Source organism: Leiobunum rupestre, chromosome 10, assembly GCF_980474605.1.
Source record: "Leiobunum rupestre chromosome 10, qqLeiRupe1.1.hap1, whole genome shotgun sequence".
Lineage (NCBI taxonomy): Eukaryota > Metazoa > Arthropoda > Arachnida > Opiliones > Sclerosomatidae > Leiobunum > Leiobunum rupestre.
In genome coordinates, this window is record NC_143393.1 from 8,969,176 (window position 1) to 8,985,710 (window position 16,535).

At 38.2% G+C, this 16,535-nt stretch overlaps 1 protein-coding gene across 1 annotated transcript; it reads right to left on the bottom strand.

The window, feature by feature from the left end:
• Positions 1-11,555: 11,555 nt before the first annotated feature.
• LOC149923574 (retinal dehydrogenase 2-like) lies at positions 11,556-16,386 on the bottom strand. Its single transcript, XM_090161257.1, has 11 exons — positions 16,233-16,386; positions 14,310-14,555; positions 13,227-13,353; positions 13,103-13,164; positions 12,794-13,036; positions 12,626-12,728; positions 12,378-12,562; positions 11,990-12,315; positions 11,848-11,922; positions 11,727-11,766; positions 11,556-11,657 (listed from the first exon to the last, which is right to left on the bottom strand). The coding sequence occupies exons 1-11, from the start codon at positions 16,257-16,259 to the stop codon at positions 11,625-11,627; spliced, it is 1,467 nt and encodes a 488-aa protein (XP_090017383.1). The 5' UTR covers positions 16,260-16,386; the 3' UTR covers positions 11,556-11,624.
• Between the last annotated feature and the right edge of the window lie 149 nt (positions 16,387-16,535).

Genomic DNA, 16,535 nt, shown 5'->3' on the forward strand with positions numbered 1-16,535 from the left:
ATTACGCAATAGTAACGCCATAACCATGTCCTCCCCCGGAGCAGTGTTCTTCAGCCGTTTGAGGGCAACAGAGAACTCCGACGGGGTAAACGGACGTTCCGGACTGACGTCCAACAAACCACAGGAGGATGGCGGGGATCATCCGCCGAAGCTGTTCGCGCATAATGACCAGCCAGAGTCGAGGCGGCAGCCGCCGCAGAAACGACTCGAATGCCATCATGCACAAGCGGCGGGATGGCAGACTGAGGGACGGAGGCACCCTTGAACCAACGAACTCGACGCCAAAGGACTGGAAGGGGAGAAGTACTAGACATGGTGGAACAGAACGTGCGCCAGGAAAGAGTACGAGCGTCTCGGACGAGACATTTAGCTCGGGCTGTCAAACGACGAACAAGAAGGAGAGCCACATCACTATGAGAACGGGAAGCACGACGACGAGCAGCTGCTGCCATACGAAGAGCTCGCTTACAAGCCGCCGACCACCAGGGAGGTGGGCAAGGACGGCCAGACGGAGAAGCACCCCCGCAACGGGGGACAACCGAGCGAGTTTATAAATTTCAATAAAGCTACATTGGGCTGACTAAAATTCCGATACCAAAAATTCCTTCTCAATTTAGAGGTTTACCATTGGCTTAAATACATAAGTTGGGAGCCAATAGTGTGACTCCCAAAATTACAAGGATGAATAAAAATATTAAAATCTAACGTAGTCCACAATTTTACTGGTTCGTGGTGAAACAAACCGTTAGTGAAGATTTTTGAATGGAATAAAGGTATAGCGGCATACTTGAGTAATAATAATAATGTTACATATGCTCCTAGTATACACTACAGGAAATTAATAAATTTAATTTGGACAGGACTTATTTTCGAGCCTGAAAAGTGAACGATCCGTGACATCATATGTAATGGTGACATCTTGTATCCTGCTTTATTTTCATCAGAAATACATGTATTTATGTTTTCATTTCATCAACAATGAGAACTACGTACTTTGCGTGGTCTTCTTCAAAAAGCTTAATTTTGGAATTTTTTCCTTTAATGCAACAAATTTTTCTTGAAAATAAGTTAATTTTTCTGTTAATGGAAGAGCGTAAGAATAAAGTGTTAAGCATTTGTCATCCGCAAACATTCATAGCCAGCGGGTGATTTGCAGTGGACAAACCAAAACTACATAATTTTCGTGTGCCACCTCATACGCCTCTTATTTGTTACTTTCAGCGTGTTTAACTGCTGCTTTAAAAATACTTTAGCAAAGTCCTTCTCCTTCTCGTGGTCACTTTCTTTTTCCGAAATCTTACATCCACTTTCTTAAAACGCTTTTTATTGGCATTTATCCCTTGCAGGTGGACGGGCAACCCTTCATGCTGGCCAACTAAGGCTCTGCTTCTTCCTTAAGCCAGGGTGTAAGGTATCATGCTGAGGGCTGAATGGTACCGGGGAAGCGAAAACACAATATCACTAATGAACCCCTCGAGGAACCAGGCGAAACCACGTTTTAAGTAGCCTTCGTTAATAAACCAGCTAGGCTAATACCCAAGGCACCACTTCAGGCCCAAGTCATCTAGCGACTTCTAATGATTTTTAAACAGGTGGCCGGGTTGCAATGCGTAGGAGGGTGGTGGACAGCCCTTCATGCCACGCGAGCCAACAGCTCCCTACATTTACTATTACCGTTAACCTCAACAAGTTTTTATGGAGTTTATATAGAGGAGGTTGCCTATCGGTTACTACATAATCGCTGGTGGAGGTCTGCTAATTGGGAATGTAGCCACACCAAATTGATTCGACAATATTCTGGTAATTTACACTTTTACAGATCATGTTGATGGGTTCTGACAACATTGGCTGCAAAGTTGCACTTTGAAAAGCTGTTTAGTGTTTACTTTCCAAGTCGCTTAGACTGGACTGGCAACACAGTTTTTGGAAATAAGGGTGAAATTGTTTGGTTCACGGATGGCTCGAAGACTCACGCAGGGGTCAGAGCTGGAGTTTACTGCCAGACTAAGAAGTTTGGCTTCTTTGAAAGCCTCGGTATTTTTGCTACAGTTTACAGGCAGAGATTTCTGCCATCTGTTTATGTGTAGACTTCTGTCTTAAAAAGAAGTACCGGGGCAAGACTGTTAATATTTTCTCGGATAGCCAGGCTGCCCTTAAGGCTCTTAATCAGTTTAGTATTACTTCTAAGCTCGTTCTTAGCTGTTTGGATCTCCTTTCAAAACTGGGCACCCATAATAGGGTTCAACTCTATTGGGTGCCTGGTCATAGGGGGAATCATGGTAATGAGAGGGCCGACACTCTGGCTAAGGAGTGTGCGGAGGCTAGGTTCTTGCCATGCTTGGCACTATGGCTGAGAGACAAGTAAGGCTTTAGCTTGAGACGGATGGTAAGAGGCAGTCCAAGGAGTTTATGATCCCTGAACCTTCTCAGAAAAGAGCAGCTGAGTTGCTCTCACTCTCTAAGAGTAGTACCAGGGTGGTTACGGGCCCACTTTTAGGTCACTGCCAGCTAAATAGACATCTGCATCTGATTGGCATCAGTGAGAGTCCTATGTGCAGGGTATGCCTTGTAGAGGAGGAAACTTCTTCTCATGTCCTTTGTGTCTGTGATTTTTATGCGGCTCAAAGGTTTGATCATCTTGGTATACACAGGCTGGAAACGAGCGATCTTTAAGGGGGTTTTCCCCCGAGCTCAAACAAACATTTTTGTTTGCCATGGCAAAGCGAATGGGTAGTGCAACGTCTCCTTTTGGGAAATTTCATATCTCATATAGGTCTACCTTACGCCCGACCTTGAATTAAATCGGCAATAAACACCTCGGGTACTCTCCTTGTAAATTGGGCAACTCAGCAAAAATAAAATTAAAAAAAAAACCATGTACAATAATTACAAAATACATTTAAAAAAAAGAACGTCAAATCTTAGAACTATAAAGCACAATTTGCATATTCTCATACATAAGTTAATATTGCATTTCAATAGGGTATTAATTATAAAATTACCTTGTAACCAATCCCTTTCAAAGTAAGACAAATAACAAGTAACAACCAATTAATAATTTAATTAGGATTAAATTAGTTAAAATTGTCATTTTTGATAGAATCAAAGTATCACACTTTATTGGACCAGAAAAGACAAGACAATACAAACAAATTCCTATATAAAAAATATTAATTTCATAAAAAAACCCTGAATAGGCCATGTTAATCAAAGACTTGATATATATGCCTGAGGTTCAGTGTTAGTTCCAACTGAAACAGCGCAAGTTAAATTATTCCGACCACCGTAAAAGGTTTGATTGAATTCAACAAGTCCAGAAGAAACATCAAGATCTATCGTGTAGCGAAACTGAACGCTTTTATTTGCTCAAAACGAGGTTTCTGGAATCTCAGTTCGGAGCAATTGCTAAGAGACCTAATTTTAGGATGAGCTCGGTCATTGGAAATGCAAATGATAGGAATTTTTCTAGATTTGATCAAAGCTATGAGTTCCTTAAGGAGAAAAAATAATGTAATTTTTATTCGGTTAAAAAAGCAGTCATTCATTTTCAGACCTGGGTTCCTCCTCCATTTTCATTTCAGACATGCCATCAACTTCATCCATTATTATTATGTGTTTATTAGAATTTAAGATTTTTCCGTCTAAGAATAACACAATTTTCACCATAGCTTTTCAAAATAATAGTAAAATTTTGAGATATTTACCAGAAGACACTCCAGTTTGAGAAAGTTCCCCGTGTAAGCTTCTCTTTGACCTTGTATCCGAGACATTCAATTCAATGAAACTAAACCCCAACTCTTTACAGGTCAGCTGGGCAGTTGTTATTTTCCCAATTCCACTGGAATTTGCCAGTCCGGATTTTTGGATTTCGAGTCGAGTTTAATTTATTTTTCGAGTTTTCGAGTATTTAGGCTTAGCTTAAAAGGGAGATTCGAGAAATGGACGATTTAGGCTTAGGTTTCAAGTACCAGATTCTCTACACTATCAAAATTATTTTATTGAGACTTCTTTACTCAAAGTAAACAAAATAAAATATCAAACATACTTGGATGGTAATTGCCAATTTGTACTATACATCATATTTTAACATAAAAAATGATAGTTTAGTTTAATATAACACTAAAAGGTTATTGTAACATCTGACTTTTTTACTTTTAGTGAAGCCCAGAGATAAGAAGAAATGTACTGATTGTACTCTAAAATATCACAGATACATATACGTGTTGTATCATAGTATCAAACTTATCACAGCTTAAGAAAAGTTGAGCATTCTTACAATATATATTTTGCTTAACAAAAGAAACTATTCTTTAAGTTGATATGTAGGAGGGTCAGTTGTTCCAAATGTTCTGGGAGCAGTCGTTCTCTTTTATCTGTCATGCTAGCTTCATCCCTTCAATAAACCTACTGCAAATTTCTTTTTTTTTCTGTAGTGAGAACTTGAGAAGGATAGTTTTGAACCTAGGGTCCATTACCATTTTTTGATTTTAAATGTTGGAGAAAAACTTTTAGGGTGTTTTCAGAGTAAACCTGGAGAAGCGAGCTTTGTTTGTTTAATTCTTTTTCTAAACAGCGTTATGCTGGAAAAATCATCGTCGGGTACTGGTCGCCAGAGAGACCTTCGGTGGCTACTTCAAAAGTTTCTAAAACATCAAGCAATGACTCAATTATTTTCCATTTAAAAGTTAATAAGTTGTAAACTTTATCCATATCAAGTAGAACAGCTGATACTGCTTTCTTTTGCTCGTCTAATCTACGAAGCATAAAATAGGTACTGTTCCATCTAGTTTCGATGTCTTGAATCAAATGATTTTCTGGAACATTTAGCTCTTTTTGTTTCTGCTTCAATAAATTCGAGGACACTACACTTTTTTTAAAGTGACCAACTATTGATCTACACCTCCCTAAAATATCTTCTACTCTGGTTGCTTTAATTTTCAATTCAGTCTGAATTTTCAATTCAGAAATAGCATCTTGGACGCATAATTGTAAAGTGTGGCAGAAGCAGGCTACGTGAGTCCATTCAAAGTCTTTTACAGCTTTTGATATGTTTCTTCTATTATCAGTTGTGACATAAATTGGAAGTGTTCCTTCCATGAACGGTTGAGGGATGAATTTCCACATCAGATTTCTTAAATTTTCTCTCACTGCTTGTGCGTTGTGTGTTTCATGGTAAGGGAAACAAGACAAGCTCATGACAGCGATTCTGAAATTACTCCTCATAAAATGACATGTTAGACTCAGAAAATTATCATCAACTTTGACTTCCTAAAATCGGCATGATCCGGCATCTTCTACGATTAAATACGGATGGAAATCTAAGGCAATAATTTTGCCAATTGCTTTAGTAATAGAAATAGCTTTTGGAAGAGTCTTTGCAAATATTGTTACTCGAGCACAAACTTCATCTATGGTAGGCTGTTTAGTTTTTTTTTCACCACATTTTCTTCTGACTGCAACAATTTAAATAACTCTTGATGTTTGGATCTTAAATTGGTTCTCATGCTTGAGGGTTTTCCAGATTTAGAAATTATAATTGCTTCACATTTCAAACATCATGCACTATCTTGATCTAAAAAAGCAAAAACGTCCACACTTTACTTTTTTTGGCTTTTGTTTCAGAATTTCCAGAGGCGTCTAAGAGATCTTCTTCTTCAGAACTAGTAGTAGATGAATGTGATTCTGATATATTTTTCGATATCATTGGGCTCCGAAATTTCCTCGTGGAAAGAATCATGGCGGTTACGTTTCTTTGAAGTCATTTTGCTATAATCGAAAACTGAAAACAAAACCTAAATTTATTACTGAAGTAAACCGATTGAAGAAGTTACCCACATCTAAAAGTAGACAAGACTGTGTATCGCTCCACCAAAAACGTACAGGGCATTCTACGTTATGGTTTTAGTTTTATTTTCGTTTTGTGCATCTACACACTTTGAAATTCTATCCAATCAGGAAGAATCTATATTTTATCTTCAAACAATACAATAGCTTAGGCGTTTGCAAAGTTTTATATTTATGGTTTTACACCTTTTTCAAAATTAACTCAAATATTTTTCGAGTTTATTCTGAAAACTCGCGTGCTTATTTTTAAAACTCGAGATTTTCGAGTTCATTTTGAAAACTCGCGAGTTGGGACTTGTTTAAAATAAGCTTCTCGAGTATTCGAAATATAAGTCTGGGCTTCAAATTAAAACTCGAAATTGTTTCGAGTTTCTCTTCTAATGGTTTTCGAGTTTCAAGTCGACCAAAATCGAGTGCTTGACTGCTTGCACATGCCTAAACTCCAGGGCTCCCCGATAATAAAGCAGCTTTGTAGGAGGTACCATCATCAGCTCCACCCCACCGTGCTAAACAAATATTAGTGAAGTGTTACAGCTTCAATGGATGAGTTACTTACAAGGTGCTTTCTTGGGTAAAGTGCGGTTCTTGTGCCAATTAGTGAGCCATATTACAAGTTTTTTCGAATTCCTTTTATCTCCCGGTTGACCTACATGTATATTGTATAACAGCATTTGAGGCTTATGCTTACCATCACCGAGTTTGAGTTTAGTTGGAGATGAAAAAGTTTTCTTCAATTCTGATGTTGGAGCATCTTTTATCTGTATTGTTGTATAAGGGTAAAGGTCAAGGGTATCATGTGACTAGGTTAGCCAATAGGCGCAGAGGCTACGGAAGTAAAAAGGGGGTTGCACTGTAAGAAGAGTCAGTCAGTGTTTCACCATTATTATGGAAAGAGCTTGTAGAATATTTTAAATAAAGTGATCTTTTAATCATAGACAATATTAGTTATCAATAACACAACAAGGTAGAAACGGTGGGATCTTTTCAATAAAGATAACTGAAGAAATAAACAAACAGCAGTACCATGGACGAATTAACAACAAGGACGGTCCAGGTCTAAAATATTTCCCTATTTACAAAGACTTGAGTAACTTTTTCATGTTTGACTAAAGTTTGGCTAGATCTTTCATATTATCACTAAATGATATCACTGAAGTAAGTGTTATCTGGTGAGGGAAATCTTACACGAATGGGAGGGATAACACAGGATGTAATTATCCATGACAACAAATTGCCTGTAAGCTGTATATCTGAATCGTCTAAAAACAAAAATAATAATTTATTAATTTTTATCTATACTATATTCCTAAGTGTCTTCTGTCGGTCTGTCTGTCTGTCTGTCTCTCTGTCTTGCGTCTGTTTCTCTATAGGCGTTAGAGTAGGGCTGTGCGAGTACTCGGCTTTTTTGAGGTCGAGTACTCGAACTCGATCTCGAATAAGTAATTGGAGAATACTCATCGATTACCGAGTACCAAAAAATTGCATTTTCGGGTACCCGATTACTCGAATTGTCAATGGCTATACATGGGATCATTGTTGGGTAACCCAAACCTTCTAATAAAGTTCCGGGTGTATAATCCGTACGCTGTGTTTAAATCATAAATATTTAGGCACACTGCTTCAAATACAGTAGGCTGCAACAAGCGCAAAACCAAGCAGCAGGGAAATGCGAACATAAAGGTTTGGGTTCGTGTGATAGGTAAAAATTAATTAAAGGACTTTGTATACAAATCGAGGTAACCAGCGTAAAAAAGTAAACTTAAACAGTATTAAAATCCCTGCTGCTTGGTTTTGCACTTTTTGCAGTCTACTTCCAGGGGCTAGTAGGCCACACTTTGAAGCTCTCTGGCGCTCTTTTAACTCATCGTAGGAAAATGGGAAAAAACAGGCATACTTCTCAACTCACCCCCTACAACCCTTTGAAACACCCTGTATATTGGTGTATGACGCTCGTTAGCAGATATGATGAAACTCCCGAATGGCACGCAAAACTAGTCATCTAGTTTATAGGGCTGTGTGAGTAGTGGTTTTAGGCAATCGAGTCGAGTATCGAGTACGAATTTTGTTTCATCGAGTATTCGAGTCGGGTAATATTGTAGTCGAGTCGAGCAATCGAGTACTTGATTAAGGGGAAATTTTCTCTCTTATTCGAGTCAAGTAATTCAGAAAAAACCTCGAGTAATATTTTTAACGAGTGGTGTGGTCGAGTACTTGATTAGGAGCTGGTTTTTTTCCAAGTAATTAGGAAATTAAATTTAAAATGAGTATAAACTAACTTTCAATGCTGAAAGATATTCCTTTCATTTAAATGAACCAGTTTCCACAACTTTAGTAACCTTTGTAACCCCTTAGGTTCACTTTCCCCCGAATACTTACATTCTTTTTATTTTTAAATGTTATTTACTTTCGCTATTACATTTTCCCTCACACTCTTGACCATTTTTATACTTATTTAACAGATAATAGAATTTGACTTACCCCCGCTATAAAATAGAAAATTAAGCTAATTAATAAAACCCTTCTCTCAGAATAAATTTTAAACTAAATCCCTGCCTTCAGCAAGGCCAAAATTAAATCCCTCGCTAATGAAAGTGTTTGTCACAAGACCGTGGTGCAATACATTCCTCTCCCTTCCCAAGCCCAGATATTTCCCAAATCGTCTCCGAGCTATGAGTTAGACCAAAGACAAAACCAGCAACATTCCCTCAGCTCACAGAGATGCCATGAAACCATTTTCATGTTGTCGGGCCTTCGGCCTACCACCAGGTAACAAAAGCCAAACTGAAGCGTCATTTACCAAGGCCGCCGCAACAAGGTCATAGGCGCTTGGAAACGAAAACTAAAAGTAACACCGAGACCCTCTGGCCCCCGCGATCACGACCGAAATTTCCTAGATCCGAAGACGTCATCACCGGACACGAGACTTAAGTGAACCAATGGCCCACGTAATAAAATTAGGTCACCATTTGTTTTATTTGAACTCCGCCCCACAATCCCCGGTACAAAACCAGGAGTCAGAGCCCCAAAAGGTAGAGTCCTGATTCCCCGACGGCGCGGGTGACAAGCCATGTATAGAAGGCTGATTCTCAAGAGTCAGACAGTCAAGAGTGCGAGAGAATGCGGATTCTCGAACCAGGAGAGAGATACCATGTCGGAAGAACTATAAAAGAATATCCCTTTTAACTTAACTTAAAAGAAAGACCCCTCGCGCAAAGTCGTGAACGAGATTCCCATAACAGACCACCCCGATGACATCGGTCCCGAGCATTCTGTAGCGTAAAGATGTTAAGGACTTAATCCAAAACTCAAAAACCCGACTAAACATACAGGGTGTCCACTAAAATATGGACCAGGGCGAATGTGTGTAGGGGGAAACCATCTTTGAAAATTTCGATGACCTTGCACTATGTCTTCAAGGTCATCCAAAAACTATCTCGAGAACCGTAAGTGTTAGAAAGTTGGTTCCAATTATAAAAGTGTTCCCCGTCACGTTTTAGGTCTAAATAGCGTAGACCCAATCGGATTCGACCAATAGGAAGTCGTGGAAAATTTACCAAAATCACAAAGGTCGTAAAAGGGAAAATTGCAAGAAAGCGCTAATAACTCCAAAACAAGTGTTACATTGGCGAAATTTGTTAGACAATCTCATCATGGTGGGAGATTTTAATATTTGGAAAATTGTATCACCTTGAACCATGTCTTCAAGGTCATACTAAAATTATCTCGAGAACTATTAGGTTTAGAGCAAAAATGAAAATTAGAAAGTTAATGGTAATGTGACGAAGAACAACTTTCCTATTGGAATTTTTACCTACGCCCTCGCCAGCTTGTAAGAAATCAGAATAAAGTAAAGAAAAAGAGTATAAGAAACCCGCAATCCGGCCGTCAAACCGTAGACGAGTAAAAAAGAGTGAAAGAGATTAGACAAAAGAATAAACGCGTCAACAAGCAACCCCCAGAGACGTCCCGTTCCGTGAAGTGCGTGAGTCGGGCCTCTTGCTTAAACCGAGGAACGTGAAAACCCGTAAACTGAGAGACGACAACGTAGCGGAGGACATCGAAATCAAGCGATAAGCAGAAAATTCCCCCCCCCCCCCCATGCCCCATTGAAGTAGCCATTGAAACGTTCATTCCGCAAATTCGTATAGTTATACCGTTAAGATTATTGTATTTTTGTTCGTTTTTACCCTCGCCAATATCATTTGAGTTAGTTGTTTTGTTTAAGAGTTAATTTTCACCAAAGTAATTGTAGTATTTTTTAATTGTAGTATTTAATTTTTAGTGTTTAGGGTATTATATTGGTTACCCCCTCCCACTTTCTTTCGAGCTGCGATGCCCGAATTTCCATACTCAGGAACTGATCCCACAGAAAACCGTAAGCAAAGGCGTATCCAGGATTTTATTTCAGGGGGGGTGTTGAAGGAAAAATTTCAAAAGGGAGTGCTGACGGAGATTTCACTGATTTTTATTAGACACCCCCCCCCCCCTTGACCGTAAGAGATAAATCTTTAATGAACATATGGTATATTATTTTATGTTCTAGACAGTACTCGTTATCCCAACCGATAGGAATACGATACGCGTTGGGGAAATATCTTCAAAGAGGTTGCACTTTATAGTGACTAGTGGGATATAAAAGTTAAGTATACTAGGCTACTAGCCTAATTATACTAATTGATAGTTAAATAACAATACAATGCACCTTTTTTAAAATTATGAATGTACCGTCTGTCCGTATATTGCTTAGGACTCCTGAGCCCTAACGCCGGCCGACATCCGAACTCGTGAAGAGACATCAAAGTGACCTTCAAACCAAAACGTAATAATAAAGTTTGGAGAAAAAACGCGAAGGCGCACTACGCATTTTACTCATATTTACAAAAATGTACATGCATTTACCCATATTTACCGATTTTAAATAATATAATCCAAATTTACTTGGCATTTACCCAAGTCCCATATTTTTTCCCAAATTTACACGCATTTATTCAAATTAACCTGAATTTACCTAATGTACAATTTTTTTAATACAGTAGTTTTTCTTAATATTTTAAAATTTTTCAAAGGACCCTAAAAATCCGCGATTTCTCCATGTTAATTTCCATAGGGAAAACTAGATTTTAAGCAATCAAAAACCTATTTTTGGTTGCCATGGCAAAACTAAAGCCCGTCTGAATTTCTTCCTTTTGGGAAATTTTAAGTATCATAAAGGTCAACTTTTCCCCCGAATTTAAACAAAATCGGTGAGAATCACCTCGGGGCTCGGGTCGTCTCCTTGTTAGAGCAGCTTATTGAAGTAATCGAGTACCGACTATGCTATTTTTGGTACTCGATAATCGACGAATATTTTCCAATTACTTATTTGAGGTCGAGTTCGAGTACTCGACCTCAAAATATGCCGAGTAATCGATGATGTTCGAGTACTCGCACAGCCGTACTAGTTTATTAATAAAAATTAATTTGTACTCGTGGCAACAATAGTTACTAGAATAAGGTAGTATCAGGAATTTTTAGTAAACATCCATTGAAAAATCTAAATTTTTAAAGTTAAATATCTCCGCGAATATAAATTTGCGCCGCATAATTCTTGCACCCAAATATTCCTCATCGCCCAAGGTATCAAATAAATATAACACTTGGTCGAAAATCTCGTGTGTCTGTGTACCTTACTTCACCCGCGTTTTGTTCTTGCCATCAAAAACAACAGTCAATTTACATTAATTAAACGAAAACTTTATTTGAGATAATTATATGGTGGACGATCAGGATGGTCTTCCAGCCTAAGAGTTCTTCTTCGGTACTTTAATCGTCACCTAAAAACACAAATTACAAACCTTGACATCAGTTAACCTTTCAATAAAAAATAATTGTTTGGTAATTACCGTCTTAACTTCTGTGTACTCTTTCAACGCGTCCTCTCCTCTAAGTAAATTTAAACAAGCGACAACCATTAAACTCTATCTGTTACAACAAAGCCCATAGCATACTTCAAGAAAAACTTACAATTCCCTTCCATGTCCTGACATCTTGAATCCTCCGAAAGGATTTTGCGGCGCGAAAGCCAAGAAGCAATTCACCCTTTGTAATTATGAAAGTTAAAAACCGTTCATAAAACCATCAACGAAGAACCCAAAAGTATAATTACCAAAGGGTACCAGCTCGGACAGCGCTGGAATAGGTCAAGGCTTTGTTGATGTCGGAAGTGAAAACTCCGGCGGCTAAGCCATAGGCGGTATTATTCGATTTCTCGATGACTTCCTCCATAGTTTTAAACTTGATGAGCTGTTGAACGGGACCGAAGATTTCCTCTTTGGCGATTCTCATGTTCTCTTGGACGTTGGAAAAGACGGTGGGCTGGACGTAGTACCCCTTGGAACCCGCTACTTTCCCACCGCCGCATTCAACCTTGGCGCCTTCCTTTTTGCCAGATTCAATCAGCTCTAATACTTTGGTATATTGATCACTGTCGATCTGTTAACGAACCAAAACCGAAGACTTAAATTACGACCCCATAAGAGGACAAGGATGTATACCTGGGGACCTTGTTGGGTTGTTTCTTTGTAAGGATCCCCAACCACCCTCTTGGATGCCAACTCTCTGCTTCTCTTCACAAACTCGTCGTAAATTTCTTCTTGAACGTAAGTCCTTGAACCGGCACAGCAGCACTGGCCCATGTTGAAGAAAACGGCTTCGTGGGCTATCGGAACGGCCAAATCCACTACACCACGCGGAACGAATCTTTAACAAGCGTTATTTGAAATCAATGACCTTCGTAACCTACAATCAGCATCCGCAAAGACAACCAAAGGACTTTTTCCACCCATCTCGAGAGTAACTCGTTTGGCGTTGGATTTACCAGCCGTTTCTTGGATGATCTTACCAATCTACGAAACAACCGTATTAAAAATTTGGAATCTTCCAAAGCTACGTGAAAAATGTAAACGCGTACCTCGGTGGAACCGGTGAAAGTGACGTGATCGACGTCGAAATGTCCGGTGATGGCGCCACCGGCAGTTGGACCGTACCCGGGAATGACGTTGATGACGCCGTCGGGAAAGCCAGCCTCTTTGGTCAGAGCGGCCATGTACAGAGCGGTCAGTGGCGTCTGTTCGGCCGGTTTAATGACCAATACGTTACCAGCTGCCAAAGCCGGGGCGATCTTATTGGTCACCATCATGATCGGGAAGTTCCACTACACGTATACCAATGATACTTTAGAGAGATAAATGATACAAGGACGAGGAAGTAAAGACATTACCGGCAGAATGGCGCCACACACTCCAACAGGTTCGATACGAGTGTAGGAGAAAACGTCACCATCTTAAAAACGTATAAAGAAATTAATTGAATGCTTAAAGAAAATAAAGAAGAAATCTCTTTACCAGCAGGGATTGTTTTGCCGTGAATTTTATCGGCATAACCGGCGAAGTACCTCAAGGTCGCTACTCCCATGAGGACATCTCCTTTCGCGTTGAGCAATGGCTTACCATTGTTGAGAGTTTCCAGATTCTACGTAGTAATTATTGTCAATGAAATGAGCTTAATTTGTACAGTGACTAGAGAGCTCCATGAGCCTCTATGGTAACTTGAATTTTGTAATTTACACGGTTGGGGTGGGAATGGTAAGATTTATGTCAAATGGAATGGGAATGGTTGGGATGGGACTGAGCGAGAATGGTAAAATTTATGTCAAATCGAATGGGACTGGACGAGAGTGGTAAGATTAATGTAAAATGGAATGGGAATATTCAGGATAGGACTAAGCGGGAATGGCAAGATTAATATAAAATGGAATGGAAATATTCGGGATAGGACTAAGCGGGAATGGTAAGATTAATGGCAAATAGAATGGGAATGGTCGGGGTGGGACTGGGCGGGAATGGTAAGATTTATGTCAAATAGAATGAGAATATTCGGGATGGGACTAAGCGGGAATGGTAAGATTAATGTAAAATGGAATGGGACTGGGCGGTAAGATTAATGTAAAATGAAATGGGAATATTCTGGATGGGACTAGGTGGGAATGGCAAGATTAATGTAAAATGGAATGAAAGGGTCGGGATGGGACTAAGCGGGAATGGTAAGATTAATGTAAGATGAAATGGGAATATTTGGGATGGGACTAAGCGGGAATGATAAGATTAAATGCAAATGGAATGGGAATGGTCGGGAATGGTAAGATTAATGTCAAATGGAATGGGAATGGAAAGATTTATGTCAAATAGAATGAGAATATTCGGGATGGGACTAAGCGGGAATGGTAAGAGTAATGTCAAATGGAATGGTAATGGTCAGAATGGGATTGGGTGGGTATAGTAAGATTAATGTGGAATGGCAATGGTACTGGGCGGGAACGGTAAGATTAATGTCAAATGGAGTGGGAATGGTTGGGATTGGAATGGGCTGGAATGGTAAAATTTCTGCTTCAAATGCAGCTCTCTATAAGTAACAAAACGCTGTCTCACGGCCAAATAGTCGATATCCCTTTCCATCAGATCGGCGAGCTTTTGGATGATTCTACCGCGAGCGGAAGCGTCCATAGTCCTCCACGGAGACCCTAACTTGAAAGCGGCCTTAGCGGCGGACACGGCTTGGTCCACCTCGTACTTGTCCCCTTCCTGGACATCGCAAATCTTTTCGGCGGTCGCTGGGTTGATGGTGGGGAAGACTTTTCCGCTTTGAGAGTTCACGAATTGGTTGTTGATGAAAATCTATATCAAGCGTTTCATGACGTTAGACACTCGTAGTTAAGTCTCTAAAGCCGCCGATGTTAACCCCACGTTGTCGGTTCTACTACATGATCATTTCAATACTGTTTTAATAAACATTTTAAAAAAATGGATTTTATTTAACTCGTAACAGTTTTCTCATGGGTACGATTAATTTTGAAGTGTTCATGTTTCCTCTAGGAGCAACAAACACAGCACCCCTCACAAGTAGAACGCAAGCCTTCAAAAGTCGTACATTTTCTCGCGTACATTCTTCATTGGTTAGACGCTTTAGCGCCTGCTGCCGTTGGATGGGAAAAATTAGGATATTGTCTTCCCCCCGCCCGTAAAACGTTCAGCGTTAAGGCTCGTCCAATGTAATTTGTATGCAACGCTGCGTTAGCATGTTTAAAGACTAGCTGCGTTCTCCTTGTGTTTGTTGCTCCTATGTGTTTCCTAAGCATTGTTTTCGATAAATATGATACGGATTTTATCCACTTTTTATGGTGAAAAATTCATAAACGCCGCTGACGAAAATACAGCGGATTGTCGCCGTCGATCGCCATTTAAGAGCGTCTAGAGCTAAAACGTACGTGATCAAGTTTTGAACAACCTCGATCGCACAAGCGTACTGTTATTAAGTCAAGATTTTCGGAATTTTGCGTGAACCGCCCCTTAACAAAATTGTCTATAGAAATTCTATGTAATAATCTATAGAAAAACTACCAAAAATTCTAATAGACTATTTCTGTCTTTTTAATTGAAATATTTAAAGAATAAATTTGCGTAATTTTTCTATAGTAATTGAAAACTAAAAGTGAAGTTCTTATATTGAAATAATTAAAGAATAATCCATGTATACTTTTCTAAATATTGTGGATTTTCCTATAGCCATTGAAAACTTTAATTATATAGCAAATAGTTTTACTATTAATTATAGCAAATATTTTTACTTTAAATTATAGCAAATATTTTTACTATAAATTATAGCAAATATTTTTACTATAAATTATAGCAAATATTTTTACTATAAATTATAGCAAATATTTTTACTATAAATTATACCAAATATTTTTACTATAAATTATACCAAATATTTTTACTATAAATTATACCAAATATTTTTACTATTAATTATAGCCAATATTTTTACTATAAACTATAACTCATAGTACATTTGTTTCTTATAAATTATAACTTATAGTACCTTTTTCTTATAGATTATAACTTATAGTACCTTTTTCTTATAGATTATAACTTATAGTACCTTTTTCTTATAGATTATAACTTATAGTACCTTTTTCTTATAGATTATAACTTATAGTACCTTTTTCTTATAGATTATAACTTATACTACCTTTTTCTTATAGATTATAACTTATACTACCTTTTTCTTATAGATTATAACTTATACTACCTTTTTCTTATAGATTATAACTTATACTACCTTTTTCTTTTAGATTATAACTGATAGTACCTTTTTCTTATAAAATATAAATTATGCTAAATTTTGTCTTATAAATTAACTATATTTTGTCTTATAAATTATACTATTTTCTTCTTATAAATTATACTATTTTTTTCTTATAAATTACACTATATTATTTTCTTATAAAATATGATATAAATTTATCTTATAAATTAAAATGAAATATAATTTTAAAAATCAAATAAATTTACCTGAGTGTATTTCACTGACACAGGCATTTTTCAACAATGTACGATGAGTCGCCTATGAAACCAAAGTGATAAGAGTCTAGCCACACAATAACGACGAGCGAAAAGCTAGTCTTTATCTGCTAAGCGTTTATTCCGACTAGGAGATAGGAGATAAAATTTTATTTTTTGTCTGGAGAGACTCAGTACGCTGAACCAATAATTGTCGAGCTAGGAAAGCAGCCCATTTGTATTTTTTATCGTTACGGAGGGGAGGTGGATAAAATTGTCCTTAACATTCAATCTCCAATTGCATGCAAGGAGAGA